Below are 18,537 nucleotides of genomic sequence, written 5' to 3'. Positions count from 1 at the left end.
AGACCCAGCGCCGAAACTATCGCTGCACTGCTGCTTCGGCGACGCTCACGCCTCGCTCTGACGCGCTGCTGACGCTTGCGGTGTGAAACAGGCGTTACAGTAATCCAGCCTAGAGCTCATAAAAGCATGGACTAGCTTTTCTGCATCTGAGATGGATAGCATACCTCGTAATTTAGCCAGTTTTAAAAGTTTTGGCATGTAAAGAATCATGCAGCATTTAAAAAAGACACCACATACTGTACATGCAGCTTTAGCAGCGACAGTGGCTGACACGGTCTATTTTAATGAGATGCATATAAATACGGCTTGCCACAGCTGCGGCTCCTGCTATGAGTGTGAGTGTGTTTGTGTGTGTGTGTGTGTCCGGAGCTCTACTACAGGCGGAAGTTACAGTCTCTTGTGTTAGTGAAGGTTTACACTGCTGAAAGAGTGAAAAGCGGAGTAAATAAAAGCTCATCCACAGCTGTGCGTTCTGAAGACTCGCTACAGGATCCGTGTGGACGCGGCGGTTCATCTCTCCTGCTGCTGAACTCTGGCAGACTGGCACATTGATTGAGTTTAACACGGTCAGACACCGGAGCTTTCACGGGGAAACCAGGGTAAAACGCGCGTTCTGTCACACTGATTCACTGTAGCGCGTTTCCGACTCTCGGCGATTCACTGTGGCGTGGTGAATCGGTTGAGTTGAACACATATGTGACTCCCACGACACTGGATCTCCTGCACTGGAAGCGATGGCAGACAGCGGGCGGGTGAAGCTCGACAGCCCGAGCTCAAGCCCCGCGCCCGCGCGGAAAAAGGCGCAGCAGTCGCCCGGCTCGAAGGCGCGGTACTCGGTCAACGCTCCAGGTCACTGCTTTCGGAAAGTCACGCTCACCAAACCGACCTTCTGCCATCACTGCAGCGACTTCATCTGGGGCATCGTCGGGTTTGTTTGTGAAGGTGAGACGCTGGTGCTCGACATCATTCATTCAGCTCAACATGTCAACAATATTGTCCTGCAGAAGCGTGCTGTTCTGCTGTCAGTGCTGGAGAATACTGTGGTGATTTGGCGTATAGCAGTGGATGATACTCATGCATTTGGGTTATAGGGATTTGGATGCATTTTGGGTTTAGACATCCACTCTAAAATCCCACTCTTTGTAAATAAACCACTTGATTAACAAGTGCCATTTTAATTAGTTCATTAAAATATGACCCCATGGTCAGGTTTGCTTGTGAAGGTGAGATGCTGGTGCTCCACATCTTTCATTCAGATCAACATGTCAACAATATTGACGTGCAAAAGCGTGCTGTTCTGCTGTCTGTAGTCTACCAGAGAATACTGTGGTAATTTGACGTATAGCAGTGGGTGATACTCATGCATCTTGCCTTATCTAGACATTTATTTTTATTGTTAATGCTTTTTTTAAATCCAAATGTCGGCTAAAATATGAACAAACCCAGATGTTGTGTTAATTTGAGATTTTTAGTAGAGAATACTGTGGATGATATTTACATCTGAATGCTTTATGGGTCATTATGTGCCTTGCAAAAACATGCCATGGTATTATTATTTTAGACAATGCTAATTTGTTGAAGGTATGCCATAGCATTGGACCATTCTCACAGTCTGCATGTCTGGGTCATTTAAACATTTAATTTCACTATAAAAATATGCTTTGCAGCAAAAAAGGGTTGGTTTGTGAAGGTGAGATGCTGGTGTTCCACATCTTTCATTCAGATCAACATGTCAACAATATTGTCTTGCAGAAGCTAATTAATTCTGCTGTCAGTGCTAGAGAATACTGTGGTAATTTGGTGTATACAGTGTATGATAATCATGCATTTGGGTTATAGGCATTTGGATGTATTTTGGGTTTAGTTACTGTTTGTAAATAAACCACTTGATTAACAAGTGCCATTTTAATTAGTTCATTAAAAATGACCCCATCATTGGGTTTATTTGTGAAGGTGAGATGCTGGTGCTCCACATCTTTCATTCAGATCAACATGTCAACAATATTGATGTGCAAAAGTGTGCTGTTCTGCTGTCAGTGCTAGAGAATACTGTGGTTATTTGGTGTATACAGTGGATGATACTCATGCATTTGGATTATTTAGGCATTTGGATGCATTTTAGGTTTAGAAATTCACTCTAAAATCCCACTGTTTGCAAATAAACCACTTGATTAACAAGTGCCATCATCATTTTTAATCATCATTAAAAAGAACCCATCATCAGGTTTATTTGTGAAGGTGAGATGCTGATGCTCCACATCTTTCATTCAGATCAACATGTCAACAATATTGTCTTGCAGAAGCGTGCTGTTCTGCTGTCTGTAGTCTACCAGAGAATACTGTGGTGATTTGGTGTTTAGAGTGGATGATACTCATGCATTTTGGGGTTATTTAGTCATTTAAATGCATTTTGGGTCATTTAGACATTTAATTTTATTCTTACAAATAATATATTATTATATATGGACAAACCCAATGTTTTGTTTTGTTTTAACAAGCGTGCTGTGAGCACATTTCACACGGCATGATTTGAATCGCCGACAGCTCCAGATATTCAGCACGCCGAATATCTCACAGATGTCAGCGATTCTCTCAGATTGTGTCTTTGATAGTTCACACAGTGTGATTGTCACCCGCTTGAACGAGCACCGATTTGCTTGATCATCATGACAAGGAATCAGTGCTTGCAAACATCCTGATCGGAGCATGTCTAGTCTGGTTGCGAAGGTGAGATGCCGGTGCTGGACGTGGAACTTGGGGACAGCTGTATTTCACACAGCACCGGTAATTCCACCCAACATCCCCATAACGGGATTCATTAAAACTACCTGATGATTATCGATTCGTTTCTGAAGCCCTAAAAACAACCCAGCATCTCTTTCAGATTCTGATCCAAATGGACATCTCCACTAGTTTTGATTGACCGGTTATGATCTGTGGATGTGGGAATGAAGGAGGCGGATGGTAGTAAATAGATGGAGGATGTCCAGCATCTCTCCCTCTCTCCGTCTCTCGTCCACATCGACCGCTCATTTGTCCACTAACCGGAGAAGACAGATTGCTGCAGATCGATGCACACACTCCTGCTGTCGGACAGGAATCTGGGATTGACTATAGTCACACTTTGATGAGGTCTGTGTGATTGATGGAGGACAGGCAGACGGGATTTACTCTCCTCCTTCTGTCTGTTTGTTTCTTTACCGAGCAGCTCAGTCGGCTGAAGAATTAGCGAGTAACTGTTTAGAGCAGGGCGATACGGTGGTTCACTGTGGCCTTACAGCAAGAAGGTCACCGGTTCGAGTCTCAGCTGGGTCAGTTGGTGTTTCTGTGTGGAGTTTGCATGTTCTCCCCATGTTGGCATTGGTTTCCCCCATAGTCCAAACACATGCGCTATAGGAGGGTTAATGAACTACGTTGGCCGTAGTGTATATGTGTGTGTGTGAATAAGTGTTTGCCAGTGATGGGTTGCAGCTGGAAGGGTATCCGCTGTGTAAAACATATGCTGGAATAGTTGGCGGTTCATTCCACTGTGGTGACCTTTGAAAAATAACAAACTAAGCTGAAGGAAAATGAGCGAGAGTTCTGGAGTTGAATACACTAATAAAGGTGCTGGCTTGTTTTAACCCAACAGCTGGGTCAAATAAGGACAAAATAAATATTGGGTAATTTGGGTTAAGCTAAGCTTTTGGGTTGACACAACAATGGGTTAAAAATAACTCGGCTTTTGTAAAGTACAATAGAGGTCTTGTGAGCTGAGCATTATTTATTTCCTGAATTATTTGAGCGTCATCTTCACTGTGTGGATATTTATAACATTACATCACTGCCTCCTTTAACTTTCATTTAAAACACGAAACACACCCTCTCTTTCACTGAATATCACTGTTAATAATCGATAATGGCCATTATTAAAGTATAACGTACAGTACGTTTGTACATTAATAGGAAATAAAGGCAAGCGATCAGTCAGTATACAGGATGTACGTAGATACATTAATTATTAATTTATCTTTGCGCTCAGCCAAAACACGTTACCTGTGAACAAGTGACAGATTCAGAAAATAAGTCAGGGAATATGTCATTAGATAAAAGCCCCTTTCACACAGTGATACCGGTAAATATCCGGAAAATTTCCGGAACGACTTTACCGGTATATTGAAAAAAGCGCTGTTCACACAGACGAGGACGTTACGGAAATTTTCGGGAAAAGAGCATTCACACATCCATTCCAAAATACCGGTAAATTCTGACATCATTCACCACAAATGAGCTGTAAACGGCTGCGCTTGTGTTTGTAAACATTTGACTACATCACAAACTCTTCGGATGGATCAGTATTGAGTAGAACTCCAATGAAAACATATGGAGGAACACTTTCACATGTCGAGATGTTCATGATATGTGTGTGTGCTGGCGCTATGGGCGCTCACGGGCACACGCAAAGCTTGAAGGTAAACAAACAACGGATTACCATAAACATTTTATCCATGATTATTTACACAGCATTAAGAAGAACACATAAACGTGATCTGACTAACTTCTAGCAGCTAAATGTGTCTGGAAAAAATATTCAAAGGCTTTTATTCTCATAAACCGCGCGGACGTAAATGCGTCTGACTGTTGTGATTGGCTAAAGCAGACGTCTCACGTCAGCCCGTTCTAGACGTGCACACGCTTATTACGGTAATCTTCCTTCTGCATTCACACAGCGCAGCATTCCGGCAAATTACCGGTAATGTTACAACTTCTCTTTCCGGAAAATAGCCAGAACGAATTTACCGGTATTTTCAAAAAGGACCTGTTCACACATACAAGCTTTCCGGAAAATTGCCGGTAATTTTCCGGAAAGGCCTGTATGTGTGAAAGGGGCTAAAGACAACAAGATGAATCAAATATCACGTTTAGCAAATATAGTGAGATTAGATCCAGCGGGAGATGCTTGATGAGCAGTCCGACCAGCACAGCTCTCATCTGGGTAGATATGCTGCAGCGCATTTCAGAGAGTGTGTGTGTGTGTGTGTGTGTGTGTGTGTGTGTGTGTGTGTATTATGGTTCTTCTGAGAGTGCCAGTTTAGGTTCAGTTCAACACAGTGGCGTAGCGGACGGGCCCCGCATGATTAGGAGGCCCTGCGTCATCGCGATTATCAATAATTGAAAATCTGGCAACCGCAATAATCAAACCCCTGGGAACAACTGTGGTCGAAACCAAAGTTCACAGGTCTGTGTTCTCTGAACTCCTCTCAAAGGGTGGACTACTTCATTCTGATTGCTTGCCGCCGAACCACGTCATAGCTCATTACCATAAAGTTGACTTAATTTCAAGTCCTCGACGCCCACACCGGAAAAGACGCGCCGCGCTGTTTCTCGCCGCCGGTTCTCATTAAAAATGAGGCTACTTTGATGCTCTCGCCGCTTGTTTGTGAACACCCCCACAGACCCCCCCGCGTCGTCGCTCCACCCCGCCCTCCCTTTCCCGCTCCTTAGTTTGTTATCGCTCCTCAGTTTGTGAAGGCTTCCCCGCGTTGTCACTCCACCTCGCCCCCTTTTCCCACTACTCAATTTATGATCGCTTCCGTGCGTCGTCACTCCACCGACTCTCCCCGTCCCCTCAGTTTGTGATCGCTCCAATTCAATTCAATTCAGCTTTATTTGTATAGCGCTTTTACAATGTAGATTGTGTCAAAGCAGCTTCACATAAATGGTCATAGTAACTGGAACAGTGTGGTTCAGTTTTTAGTGTTTAAGTTCAGTTCAGTTCAGTTTAGCTCAGTTCAGTGTGATTTAATCATTACTGAGAGTTCAAACACTGAAGAGCAAAGTCATCGATGCGTAGCTCTACCAATCCTGAACCATGCGAGGCAGTGGCGACAGCGGAGAGGGAAAAAAACTTCACCTGATGGGAGTGAAGAAAAAAAACTTTGAGAGAACCAGACTCAGTTGGGCTCGACCATTTTAATTTCTCCGCTGGCCAAAAGTCTTGTGCAGAACTTCATTCGTCGTGGTTTAGGCTGGAAGATGGCCTCAGCGAAGACTCGTCCACCCACCACCCACCCCCTCCGCCCCCATCAGGGGGCCCGTCAGTGATCCCTGCAGGGGGCCCCACCGCATTTTGCGCTACGCCACTGGTTCAACACACAGTTCAGACGCATTTTAGAACTCTAAGCACAGGTTTCTATCAGGGTAAACACAACGGCTCTTGAAGTTGGCGGCTCTCCTCGGCGCCCAGCCACCAACTAGAAGCGCCATCGTGTGTACTCTAATAGAAAATGCATGGCGCTGCGTCAGCGTCGAGCCACACAGAGCAGCGCTTCCGGTGTGCGACCTGCAGGCAAGTTTGTTATTTTTTTCCAATGGAGAACAAATGTTTGTTGCTTAATGTACAAGTAGCTCAAACTCGCTCATTCAGAGGCGGGAACCGGTGGACGAGCAACAGCTTAAATCATAAGGGAACCACAAGACAACAGTCTCCATCTGGAGCTCCTTCACGGGACTCCACACTTGTAAACACGAGCTCCAACTGGTTGGTGCGGCTCTCGGTCCCGCCTACACTGGTCACAGCTAACAAGCTGACCAATCACAGAGCTGCGCTGTCAGATGTCGCCACAGCAAACCACCAACTATTCATATGTTTTGCGCAGCAGATGCCCTTCCAACTGCAACCCAGTACTGGGAAACACCCATACACACTCATTCACACTCATACACTACGGCCAATTTAGTTAATCAATTCCCCTATGTGTTTGGACTGTGGGGGAAACCAGAGGATACACACACCAACACTGGGAGAACATGCAAACTCCACACAGAAACACCAACTGACCCAGTCGGGAACCAGCGACCTTCTTGCGGTGAGGCAGCAGTGCTAACCATTGAGCAATGTTCAACATGAATTGTGAAAGCAGACTTCAGAAGACACGTGCATGACTCTTTGTGAAGGTGTTATCTGTGGTAGTGTTGGTTGACATGCTCAGTTGTGGTTTATTAACACTCGGCCTTGCAGAATCAGTGATAGAGCCTATCTGGAGACGCTGGAGTCTGATTATGAGGAGTCCGCTCAATCTAAACCTTCATTCCTGATCCAAATCTCCCTCCCTCTCAGTTCTGCACACATTCGTCCTCATGCATTAATGAAACGAGTGTGAATGAGCTTGTGAAGCCCGCTGCTGTTTCTCTAGCAGGCATTGATAATCCTGAGTGTCTTGATTCCAGCAGTGGGTTGCTTTACACACTGGGTTTATGTGGCTATATGAGGTCAGGAAAGCAGATGTTGAGTGATGGTGTGTGTGTTACCAGGCAGAATACGGCAGAAAGGAGACGTGTGTGTGTGTGTGTGTGTGTGTGTGTTATGTAACCTGCTGCAGAGAAGTCGTGATTGACTCTTCCTGGTTGCTGTGGAAACACGAAGTCCAATGGAGCAAGACACAGACTGGATGCTGCAGCCAGACGGACATAAACACACACACACTCACATTTCTCTCTCACACACACTTGGATACACAAACATGCATGCATTCTCTCTCACATACACACATATACACTTGGACACAGACATGTATGCACTCATATGTACTCTCTCTTACACACACATACACACTCAGACGCACAAACACACGCTCATGCACACACACTGTCGCTGAATGTGTTCATGATGCTCAGTGGTGGAGAGAGTAGTGATGATTAATGAAATGATGCAGTTGTTTAGTTGCATTTATCACTGTGACTGTAAAATGCTATAGTTAATGCCGTATAAAAAATGCATGGGTTGTTATGTGACCCAATGATGCGTCAAAAATAGACAAACTCAATATTTTGGGTTGAAAACAGTCATTTTAAATTTAATTTGATAATAAAAAATAACTTAAATTGGCCATACTTTGGCAGATATAAATATGTATACACTCAGCGGCCACTTTATTAGGTACACCTCACTAGTAGCCAGTCGGACCCCCTCTTGCCTTCAGAACTGCTTTAATCCTTCATTGCGAAGATTTAACAAGCTGCTGGAAATATTCCTCAGAGATTTTGCTCCATATTGTCATGATAGCATCACACAGTTGCTGCAGATTTGTCGGCTGCACATCCATGATGCCAATCTCCCGTTCCACCACATCCCAAAGCTGCTCTATTGGATTGAGATCTGCTGACTGTGGAGGCCATTTGAGTACAGTGAACTCTAACTTCCTCCATTGACCGATTATTTAGCTTGTTTAAAGGGAAAACACTTCTTTTTGACTCTTTATTTCTTAAAATGAGGCTATTTTTTGCTTGTCTATAGAATGCTTCTTGATGTAGGTTAAGATTAAGTCAGCTTTTTCTTAAAACAAGCTAAACAATCTGACAACGGTGGGAGATAAATAAAATTACTGTGGAGAAGTCTTTATATCAGACTGGTTGGGGTGATTTTGATGTTGGGTCAAATAAGAAAAAAAACAACCTTTGGGTTTAAAAGTGTCATTTTAAAAAAGTGTCATTTCACAGCAAGAAGGTCACCGGGTCGCTGAATCGAGCCTCGGCTCAGTTGGGGTTTCTGTGTGGAGTTCGCATGTTCTCCCTGCGTTCTCGTGGGTTTCCTCTGGGTGCTCCTGGGTAGGATAAATTGTCCACAGTGTATGAGTGTGTGTGTGTGAATGTGTGTGTGGATGTTTCCCAGAGATGGGTTGCGGCTGGAAGGGCATCCGCTGTGTAAAAATGTGCTGGATAAGTTGGCGGTTCATTCCGCAGTGGCGACCCCAGATTAATAAAGGGACTAAGCCGACAAGAAAATGAATGAATGAATGAATGAATCATGTTGAGTTTGTCCACATGTGACCCAATGTTGGGTTTTGACAACACAGCATTTTTAGAGTGTATGAACTAGTTACATTTAACTGTAAACCATATTTAAGAAGAGAAGGACATTTAGTTTTCTTAGTGGTAGTCAGACACAAATGTTAAACAAAAATCTCATGTAAAATGAACTTCACGGTTTTGTTTTCAGAAATAATGAATCAAATTTAAGTGAGCTTTTCCTTAAAGTAAAAAAAATAATTTGTCAAATGGGTAAGAAAAATAATCTTGCTCTTTGTTTTGACATCAGATTACTTTACTCACCCCTTTGCCACATTATTTAGCTTGCTTTAAGGAAAAACTCACTTCATTTTTGACATTATTTCTTAAAACAAGACTATATTTTTCACTTGTCTAGAAAACGCTCCTTGATTTAAGAATTTGTAGATATTTGGACTACAAACAAAATAAAACATTTTTGCGGAGTAAAGCAAAACATATTGTCTTGTTTAACCACTTAAACTCTGCTGCTATTTGAGGATTTCTGCCTGGATTTTGCCCACCCAAATTGAAAAGCTTCCCAAATCCACATGCAGAGGTGTAAATGCACAAATTTGGTATCATTTTAAAGAAAACTCTTTGAATTTTCATAAAACACTATTGAAAGTGTTTAAAATATATGTGTATATCTCGTCTGTGTTATAATAAACACCTAAAAATAGAGGCGCTTTTTGTATTTTTTTTATAAACTCAAATTTGAAAGTGTATCTTTTACGTTGTGTGTGGTCTAGTGTGCTGTAATTAATGTTGGTGGTTCCTGCACATGTCTGTAATCATAGGAGAAAATAAAACTGTCTCCACCATAATCTATGCAAAAGTTATTGTATTCCAACTGATGAGAGGTGCTGTACAAGCCACAGGGAGCGATTATTGTTTTCATATTTCACTATTCTTTTGTTTGATCAAACATAATTCACTGTGTTTGGACCACGTCAGACATATAAAAGCATTACTTATGCACATCAGCTCAAAAACAGAGGAGAATAGCCCTGACCACAGCATAAGGTAAGAGATGACAGCTGTCTGTGCTATCTGGGGCTGCTTATTGATTATGAATGTATTGTTTACATTTCTGCGCCATGGAAACACCAAGATTCATTCAACAACTGTTTGATATGTGAATATAATTCAGCAAAAAGAATGCTAGAACCGTATGAGCACCGGCAAGAGCTTTCATTTGAGCTATAACTTGTACATGTGTCATATAAAAAATATGAAATGAACCAATGTAAAATACCCAGCTCGGGTATCCAGAATACTGTGTATTTAAGTTTAAATAACTTTTGTACAGTAGAATAAAAACCAAAGTGATGCACATGTGCATAAAATATAGATTCTACACTTTCAAACAAAACCACTTACGGGGGTCTGGTGCAACGCTAGCCCTTTAAATCTGAAAGCGAAAGGTACCGGGTCTGCAGAGTTTAAGTGGCTAAATAAATAATGAGTCAAAATGAAGTTTTTTCCTTAAAAGAAGCAAAATAATCTACCAATGGGGTAAGAAATATAATCTTGTTGTTGCTTTGTTAAAAATATATATATTCTCACTCTATTGTCTGATTATTTTGCTTCAAGGAAAAACTCACATTATTTCTGAAAACAAGACTATTCATTTAATCAGTTTGCTTGTCTGTAAAAAGCTTCTTGATTTAACATTTTTTTGTTCTTAGGATTAGGAAAAAGACAGAAAATAGAAGTAAAAAAAATTAGTTGCAGTGTAGACAAGTAAAAACACTGTCTTATTTTCAGAAATATGTCAGTTTTGGGAAGGTCTCTGGTTCGAGTCCCGGCTGGGTCAGTTGGTGTTTCTGTGTGGAGTTTGCATGTTCTCCCCGTGTTGGCGTAGGTTTCCTCTGGTTTCCCCAACAGTCTATGTTCAAGAAGCCAGTCTGAGATGATTGAGCTTTATGACATGGTGCGTTATCCTGCTGGAGGATGGAGACACTGTGCTCATAAAGGGATGGACATGGTCAGCAGCAATATTCAGGCTTTTTCTCACTTTCTATGGTTAAAAGTTGTTGGAAGTGAGATCAAGATCCCATGATGCAATTCAGAAGCAGAAATAAGCAGGGAAAAATAAAAACATGAATCACAAAATATGGAAAACTGCTACTTTACAGCGGCGTGGGTTTCCTCCGGGTGCTCCGGTTTCCCCCACAGTCCAAACACATGCGCTATAGGGGAACTGGGTAGGCTAAATTAACGGTAGTGTATGTGTGTGAATGAGTGTATGGATGTTTCCCAGAGATGGGTTGCGGCTGGAAGGGCATCCGCTGCGTAAAACTGGAATAGTTGGCAGTTCATTCCGCTGTGGCTACCCCAGATTAATAAAGGGACTAAGCTGAAAAGAAAATGAATGAATGCTACAGATTTTTTTTTTTACAGTGCACGTTGCTATTTTAAGTCATTTTTAATAGTTATTGATTATTAATAGTCTGTCTACACTAGTTGTTTGTGCTGATCAGATTTCTGAGCTCTGGGAAATAAGTAGACATGATTACAGAAACAAAGTCTATGCTAATTTACAGATATTTATAACATTGTGTTGGTGAATTGCCAAGCATGCATGTGTGTGAGAGTGTGTCTGTGTGTGTTTTTTTGCTCTTGTGGTTGTGATAGTGGCAGAGCTCAGCCCGGCCAGTGACATCACTTCCTGTCGGATGAGCCTGAAAACCGCCAGTGGCTTCAGTCTGTGCCGAGGGCTGAAGCGAAACTGTGCCGTGGGTCATAAAGGCTGTCGCTTATTGATTGGATCAACGATTCTTTGAAGAATTACTGTTTTCATGAGCAGCGAAGTCTTAAAGGGACAGTTCACACTAAATTATGAAAATGCTCTCTTAATTGACTGAATCTTCACTTGCTGCAAGCCTCTATGAGGCTTATTCTGTTGAATATTTTGAAGAATGCTGAAAAACCTGAAACCTCTGACTTCCATAGTATGAAAATTGAAGTCTGTGGTTACAGGTTTACAGAATTTTTCTAAGTATTTTCTTTTCTGTTTAGCAGAAGAAAAAAAAATCTTAAAGGTTTAAAACCACTTGAGGAAGACTAAATAGTAAGTAATTTTTTTTAAGTGAACTGTTCCTTTAAATGGTCATGACACACCCCACTTTCGGTTCAGGTCTACAGCAGAATTTTTTAAAGGATGCATCATAATGGGCGGAGCTCCGCGAGCAAAGGGCAGGAGTGGGCGTGGCCAGCAGAGCAGGGGAGAAGGAGGGGAGTGAGCAACTGTTGTTAGTCCAGTCGATGCACAAAATGAGACACAAACCGTGAGGAGACGCATGAGTTTATAGTTTACACAGTTAAAATGCAAAGAAATAAACAGTAATTGAATGCCCTGCTACATTTGTTATTCCTAATTTCATATACAGACAACCACAACTTATGTCAGATAATGGTGTTCATATAAACACTATAAATGAGGATTCTCCCTCAATCCCTGGGTCTGAATGCAGACTCAGTGCAGCAGGTCTCTTGCCCTGTCTAATTTAACCATTAGCCCTGCTGGTAATCTGGAGGATTTAGGTGAACACAGCAGCACGGCGACGTGTCTAAATGTGAACAAACTCCTGAAAAAAGACAACGTCCGCCATTCTCCAATTCTCGTACTGCTCTCCTGACAAAAATACTTGCTGCTCACAAACAGCTTTGCTGTATCGGCCCTGACAGCATCACGGGGAAAACATGCAACGAACCCTGTAGATCATGAAAACAAACACATACGACCAGGGCCGGAGCTAGCTGAACTGCCGCTCTAGGCAGAGGACCATCATGCCGCCCTCAACCCCAATGTGAAAACGAAAGTGACCGGTTATGAAAATGAAGTGAGGTGTCGCGGACCTCTTTTCCAGCCCACTATGCGCGGATATAACTGAGGACACGCGGGTGCTGAGGGAGGGAGGGAGGGAGGGAGGTGTCGCGGACACTGCGCTCTCTATTCTGCCGCCCTATGCGCGGATACAACTGAGGACACGCGGGTGCTGAGGGAGGGAGGGAGGGAGGTGTCGCGGACACTGCGCTCTCTATTCTGCCGCCCTATGCGCGGATACAACTGAGGACACGCGGGTGCTGAGGGAGGGAGGGAGGGAGGGAGGTGTCGCGGACACTGCCCTCTCTATTCTGCCGCCCTATGCGCGGATACAACTGAGGACACGCGGGTGCTGCTGGAGGTGTCGCTGACGCCGCCCTCTCTATTCTGTCGTCTATGGGCGAATATATCTGAGGACGCGGGTGGTAAGGGAGGTGTCGCGGATGCCGCCCTCTCTATACTGCCGCCCTAGGCGGCCGCCTAGGTCGCCTCTATGGACGCACCGGCCCTGCACACGAGCCTTCATGAACAGATAAATACTGTGTGCCGTGGGTCCGTGGATGCGGTCTCACCCAGCCATTAATATAGAGTCTCACAGCTTGGCTCTGGCAGGTCTGTCTTGCCTTCAGAAAGCACAGCAGTCATGAATAATAAAGAAGCCGGCTCTTTTCATAGGATAATAAAACTCAGCTATGAATAATAATGAGAAACCGGCGCGTCATCTTTGCACTTGCTAGTGATGGGAAGTTCAGATCATTTTACTGACTCGGATCTTTGAGTCTCGTTCATCAAGATGAACGAATCGTTTTTCGAGTCATTTCGTTCATTTGGTTCAATTTGCCAAAATATTATTTAAATGTTACGAATTGCTTCCAAACACATCCACAACTAGCCCGAAATAAGTCATAAATAGAATACTATAAGGAGAAAATAATAATTCAGTGTTGGCCTGCTCTTTTGTCTGAAGGTATTGTTGTCTCTTTGCTCAGTTCATCTCTTCATGTCTTCAAATGTCAGGGGTTCGTTCATGTTACACTGACAGTCACATCGAATCTTAACCAAGGTACACAGTCTGAGTCGATAGGAGCCATGAGAATTAGTTCACCTTTAAATTCAATTCTTTTTCCGGCTCTAAACGCATATAATTGGCTTCTGCCTTTCCACGATACCACCTGCACAAATGTGCGCACGTGTGGACGAACGAATCACTCCCTGAGAGGACTAATAGTTCCAGTCATATTGAAGATTCGTTTAAAATGAACGAATCGTTCATGAACTACCCTTCACTGGCACTTGCAGTTTTGCGCTACGTCTCCAATTTTGATCTGCCCAAAAAATAATTTTAAACCAGGAAGCTGAAATCAGCTGGCAAAAGCTCAACATTATGCAGTTTTCCCCACAATTAAAGCTAACAGGTGCTGACACTGTCCTAACTGATGCTCAACGCACACACACATCTGTTAACATCTCAAAAAAAAAAGTACTTGAGGGTTTTGTGAACCTTTAAAAGCACTTGAGGGTGAGTAAATAGTAAGCCATTTTTAAGATTGGCTTATTGGTTTGGGAAACCCAGTGAGTGGTTTTGAGTACAAACCAGATCTTTAAAGGGATATTCATTCATCTTCTGCCGCTCATCCGGGGCCGGGTCGCGGGGGCAGCAGTCTTAGGAGAGAACCCCAGACTTCCCTCTCCCCAGACACATCCTCCAGCTCCTCCGGGGGGATCCCAAGGCGTTCCCAGGCCAGCCGAGAGACATAGTCCCTCCAGGGTGTCCTTGGTCTTTCCCAAGGCCTCCTCCCGGTGGGACAAGCCTGGAACACCTCCCTAGGTAGGCATCCAGGAGGCATCTGCAACAGATGCCCGAGCCACCTCAGCTGACTTCTCTGAATGTGGAGGAGCAGCGGCTCTACTCCGAGCTCATCCCGAGTGTCAGAGCTCCTCACCCTGTCTATAAGAGTGCGCCCTGCCACCCTGTGAAGGAAACTCATTTCGGCCGCTTGTTTCCGAGATCTTGCCCTTTCAGTCATGACCCAAAAAGGGATCAATCTTTAAAGGGATAGTTCATCCAAAACTGAAAACTCTGTCAAATTCTTACTGAATAATAAGTAGCTAACTGATACGAAATCAGACACATTTTATTATGCAAATGTAGGATTTTAAAAAGGAGGTGTGTCTCTAAACCCCTCCCCCAACCCCGCCCCTCATTGGTAAAACCCTGTTTTTTGCAAACTTGGGAAGCTTCTATCTTCTCAATGTGTGTTTTGTTGCTGTGCTGGATCACTACAGACTATAGATATTCTGAATACTGTCTGATCATGATATTAACATCTAAAAAAATTCAGTTTAACTTTATGCACAGGTGTGCAAATGTGTAAGACCCTGTCTATGAACTCTAAACACTGCTCATCGACTCTCTTTGCACTGTGTTTTTTGTGGCCTACACTAAATGTGTGTGTGTGTGTGTGTTTCTTTGCAGTGTGTAACTTCATGTCTCATGAGAAGTGTATGAAGCACATCAGGACTGTGTGTTCATGTATGACTCCCACACAAGTTCGGGTGAGTAAAAATCATCATTATTATTCTATATGTGTAAACCTCAACAAATCTGTGAGTAACGTGCATGCTTTACCCCTGAAAATTTACATAGAATAATGCATCTGCACAGTGATTTGATAAAACAACAATAGTTGAGTGGTCACACTTCATAATTAGTAAACGCATTTACTAATATCAATAAGGAAACACTGGAACGTTTTATCCAATTATTTTATATATCTGTTTTTAAAATTTAAATAAAATGTTTAGGAGGGCCAGGCAGTGGCGCAGTAGGTAGTGCTGTCGCCTCACAGCAAGAAGGTCGCTGGTTTGATCCTTGGCTCAGTTGGCGTTTCTGTGTGGAGTTTGCATGTTCTCCCTGCGTTCGCGTGGGTTTCCTCCGGGTGCTCCGGTTTACTCCACAGCCCAAACACATGTGGTACAGGTGAATTGGGTAGGCTAAATTGTCCATAGTGTATGAGTGTGTGTGTGAATGTGTGGATGTTTCCCAGAGATGGGTTGCGGCTGGAAGGGCATCAGCTGCGTAAAAAATTGCTGGATAAGTTGGCAGTTCATTCCACTGTGGCGACCCCGGATTAATAAAGGTACTAAGCCAACAAGAAAATGAATGAATGAAAATGTTTAAGAAAAGAGTTTTAATATATAACTAATGAACATAAATAAATATTTTCTAAAATGTACTATTAATATTATAAATCAAAATTTAAACAAAGTATTTAAGAAAACAATAAAAATTGGGAACGTAAAAGCGTATGAAGTACAGTTAAAACCAGAAATGTTTTCATACACTGTAAAAAAAGGAAACCACCCATTTTTTTAAAAGTGTCTGATGGTAAATCAGACTAAACCTTTACTATTTTAGGTCTGTTAGGATTACCTAAATCATTTACATTTGCTAAATGCCAGAATAATGCGAGAATTGTTTATTAATTTCTAGACAGTCAAAAGTTTACACACATTTCTGTGGTATTTAACCTGTATAACTTTGGTCAAATGTTTTGGGTCTCCTTCCACAAGCTTCTCACAATAGTTTGCAGGAGTTTTAGCTCAATCCTCCTGCAGAATTGCTGTAACTGAGTCAGATTTGTAGGCTGCCCACACATTCTTTATAGGATTGAGATCAGGGCTTTGTGATGGCCACTCCAAAACATTCATTCTGTTGTCCTTAAAGCACATTTGAACTAATTTGGCAGTATGCTCAGGGTCATGGTCTGTTTGACCCATTTGTGGCCAAGTTGTAATGTCCTGGCTGATGTGTTGAGATGTTGCTTCAGTATTTCTCCATAATGTTCTGTCTTCATGATGCCATCTATGCTGTGAAGTGGACCAGTCCCTCCTGCAGCAAAACAGCCCCCCAACATGATGCTGCCGCCCCCATACTGCACAGTTGGGATGGTGTTCTAGGCGTGTGCGCTTTCCCCTTTGTCCTCCAAATGTAACACTGCTCATTATGACCAAACAGTTCAATCGTAGCTCCATCAGAGCACAGGACATGTCTCCAAACATTAGTCTGTTTCCCAGTGTCATTCAGCTAATGGTAATCTGGCTTTGTTGTTGATTCTGGTTTGTTGATTCTCCATGTTGTCACACAAGGAAGCAGTGTGTTTGAGCTTTTCCTTCAATACTATTCTACTGTTGTGCCTCACATTAACTCAAATGTTGTCAATTAGCCAATCAGAAACTTCCAAAACCTCGACATCATCATCTGAGCTTTTCTAGAGGCAGAATAATCTTATTGTGTGTAAACTTGACTTTCAAGAAGAGTTATAACAATTTCTCTAAACACATCTCTCTCATTATTCTGCTGTTACGCACAACAGAAACAGATGATAATCCTGACTTATCTAAGAGAGAGTTTAGTCACATTAACATCTGACTTTCTTTTAAATGGTTATGTGCCTTTATGCAGTGTATGTAAACGTCTGCTTTGAGCTGTATATAGGGTAAATGAGGTGCATGCAAGAGAACAAAAACAGAGCAGATCTGCAGTTATTATGCTTGTGATTTTGTTTATTCCACATTAATTGGTCATTATTGATGCAGTGATCACACTAAACATGAAGTCTTGAATAATTCTGCTGTTAATGAAGAGTGAATGAGTGTATGATCATGCAGGACAGATCACAATTAGTGTCTGATGTTTGCTGTGCATCACCTGCGTGACTCTGAATTATAAACGTATTAATCTGCATTATAAACTACATCAGTTATTTAACGCTTACTGCTTACTTTTCATTGTTGTGTTTTATTTATTTTTGTTTGTTTTAGTTTTTTGTTTGTTTTAGCTTTCATTTTATTTTGTTTTATTTTTTGTTTTGTTTGTTTTATTTACATTTTTGTTTGTTTGTTTTTTTTTAATTTGGTTTGTTTTTTTTGTTTGTTTTAGCTTTCATTTATTTTGTTTTATTTTTTGTTTTGTTTGATTTATTAGATTTTTGTGTGTTTTATTGTTTAATTGTTTTATTGTAATTTTTGTTTCTTTTGTTGTTTCTTTTTTGTTTGTTTTAACTTAATTTAATTTTTTGTCATGTTTTAGTTTTATTTTATTTTTGTTTGTTTGTTTGTTTTGGCTTTTATTTTATTTTGTTTAATTTTTTGGTGTTTAATTTTTAATGTATTTTTTATTTTATTATATTATATTATATTATATATGTATTTTCATGTCTGTTATGTTTATTTGCATTAATTACAAAAAAATACTGTGAAATTAGTGCTTGCACTATTTATTGTGTTAAATGCATTTACAGTATGTCATCATTTGTTGTACTTTATGCAGCAAACATTTAGATGGAAGGGATTTGACAAGATAAACTTAATTGTCATTGAAAAATACAATTACAGAGTGCCAAAAGAAAGCAGCTGATCTATATCAGATTTCCCCCCTCCAACCCAAAACTTTATTTTATTTATTTATTTTTTATTAAATCATTTATTTATGTATGTATTTATTATTTAGTACTATTTGTTTTTAAATAGATATTTTTATGGCTTTTAGTAGATTAAAATTATTTTAATCATAATTAACTGCAGAAAAGGATTTGACATTAGTACATACACCAGTCATTGAGTTTAATGTATTTAACTTGTCATTATTTGTTTTATCGAGCAAAACTTCTGACAGAGGCTGTTTCCAAAAAAACTAATAAGGTATATAAAATAGTGGCTCATTTACAGAGGAACTTTTTTATTTTTCCTCTGATTATAAACCCTGATAAAGTCACTGTACTGACATAATGCAGGGCCGTCATTGACCAGCTTATAGACTTATTCAAATGCTCTCCTAATCTTGTTTAATTGGCCTTGCTGATATGAAAATATGTAGTCATTTGGTTTATTACTCTTTT

At 41.5% G+C, this 18,537-nt stretch overlaps 1 protein-coding gene across 1 annotated transcript in view; it reads left to right on the top strand.

The window, feature by feature from the left end:
* Positions 1–326: 326 nt before the first annotated feature.
* The window catches only part of dgkq (diacylglycerol kinase theta), a 71,914-nt gene continuing 53,703 nt past the window's right edge, over positions 327–18,537 (top strand). The window contains exons 1-2 of the mRNA XM_087282018.1: positions 327–942; positions 15,114–15,193. Coding sequence (XP_087138144.1) covers positions 735–942; positions 15,114–15,193 — 288 coding nt within the window. The 5' untranslated portion in view covers positions 327–734. The remainder of the gene's footprint in view (positions 943–15,113; positions 15,194–18,537) is intronic.

Source organism: Danio rerio, chromosome 14, assembly GCF_052040795.2.
Source record: "Danio rerio strain M-AB ecotype USA chromosome 14, GRCz13ab, whole genome shotgun sequence".
NCBI lineage: Eukaryota > Metazoa > Chordata > Actinopteri > Cypriniformes > Danionidae > Danio > Danio rerio.
This window is presented reverse-complemented; position numbering and strand designations above follow the sequence as displayed.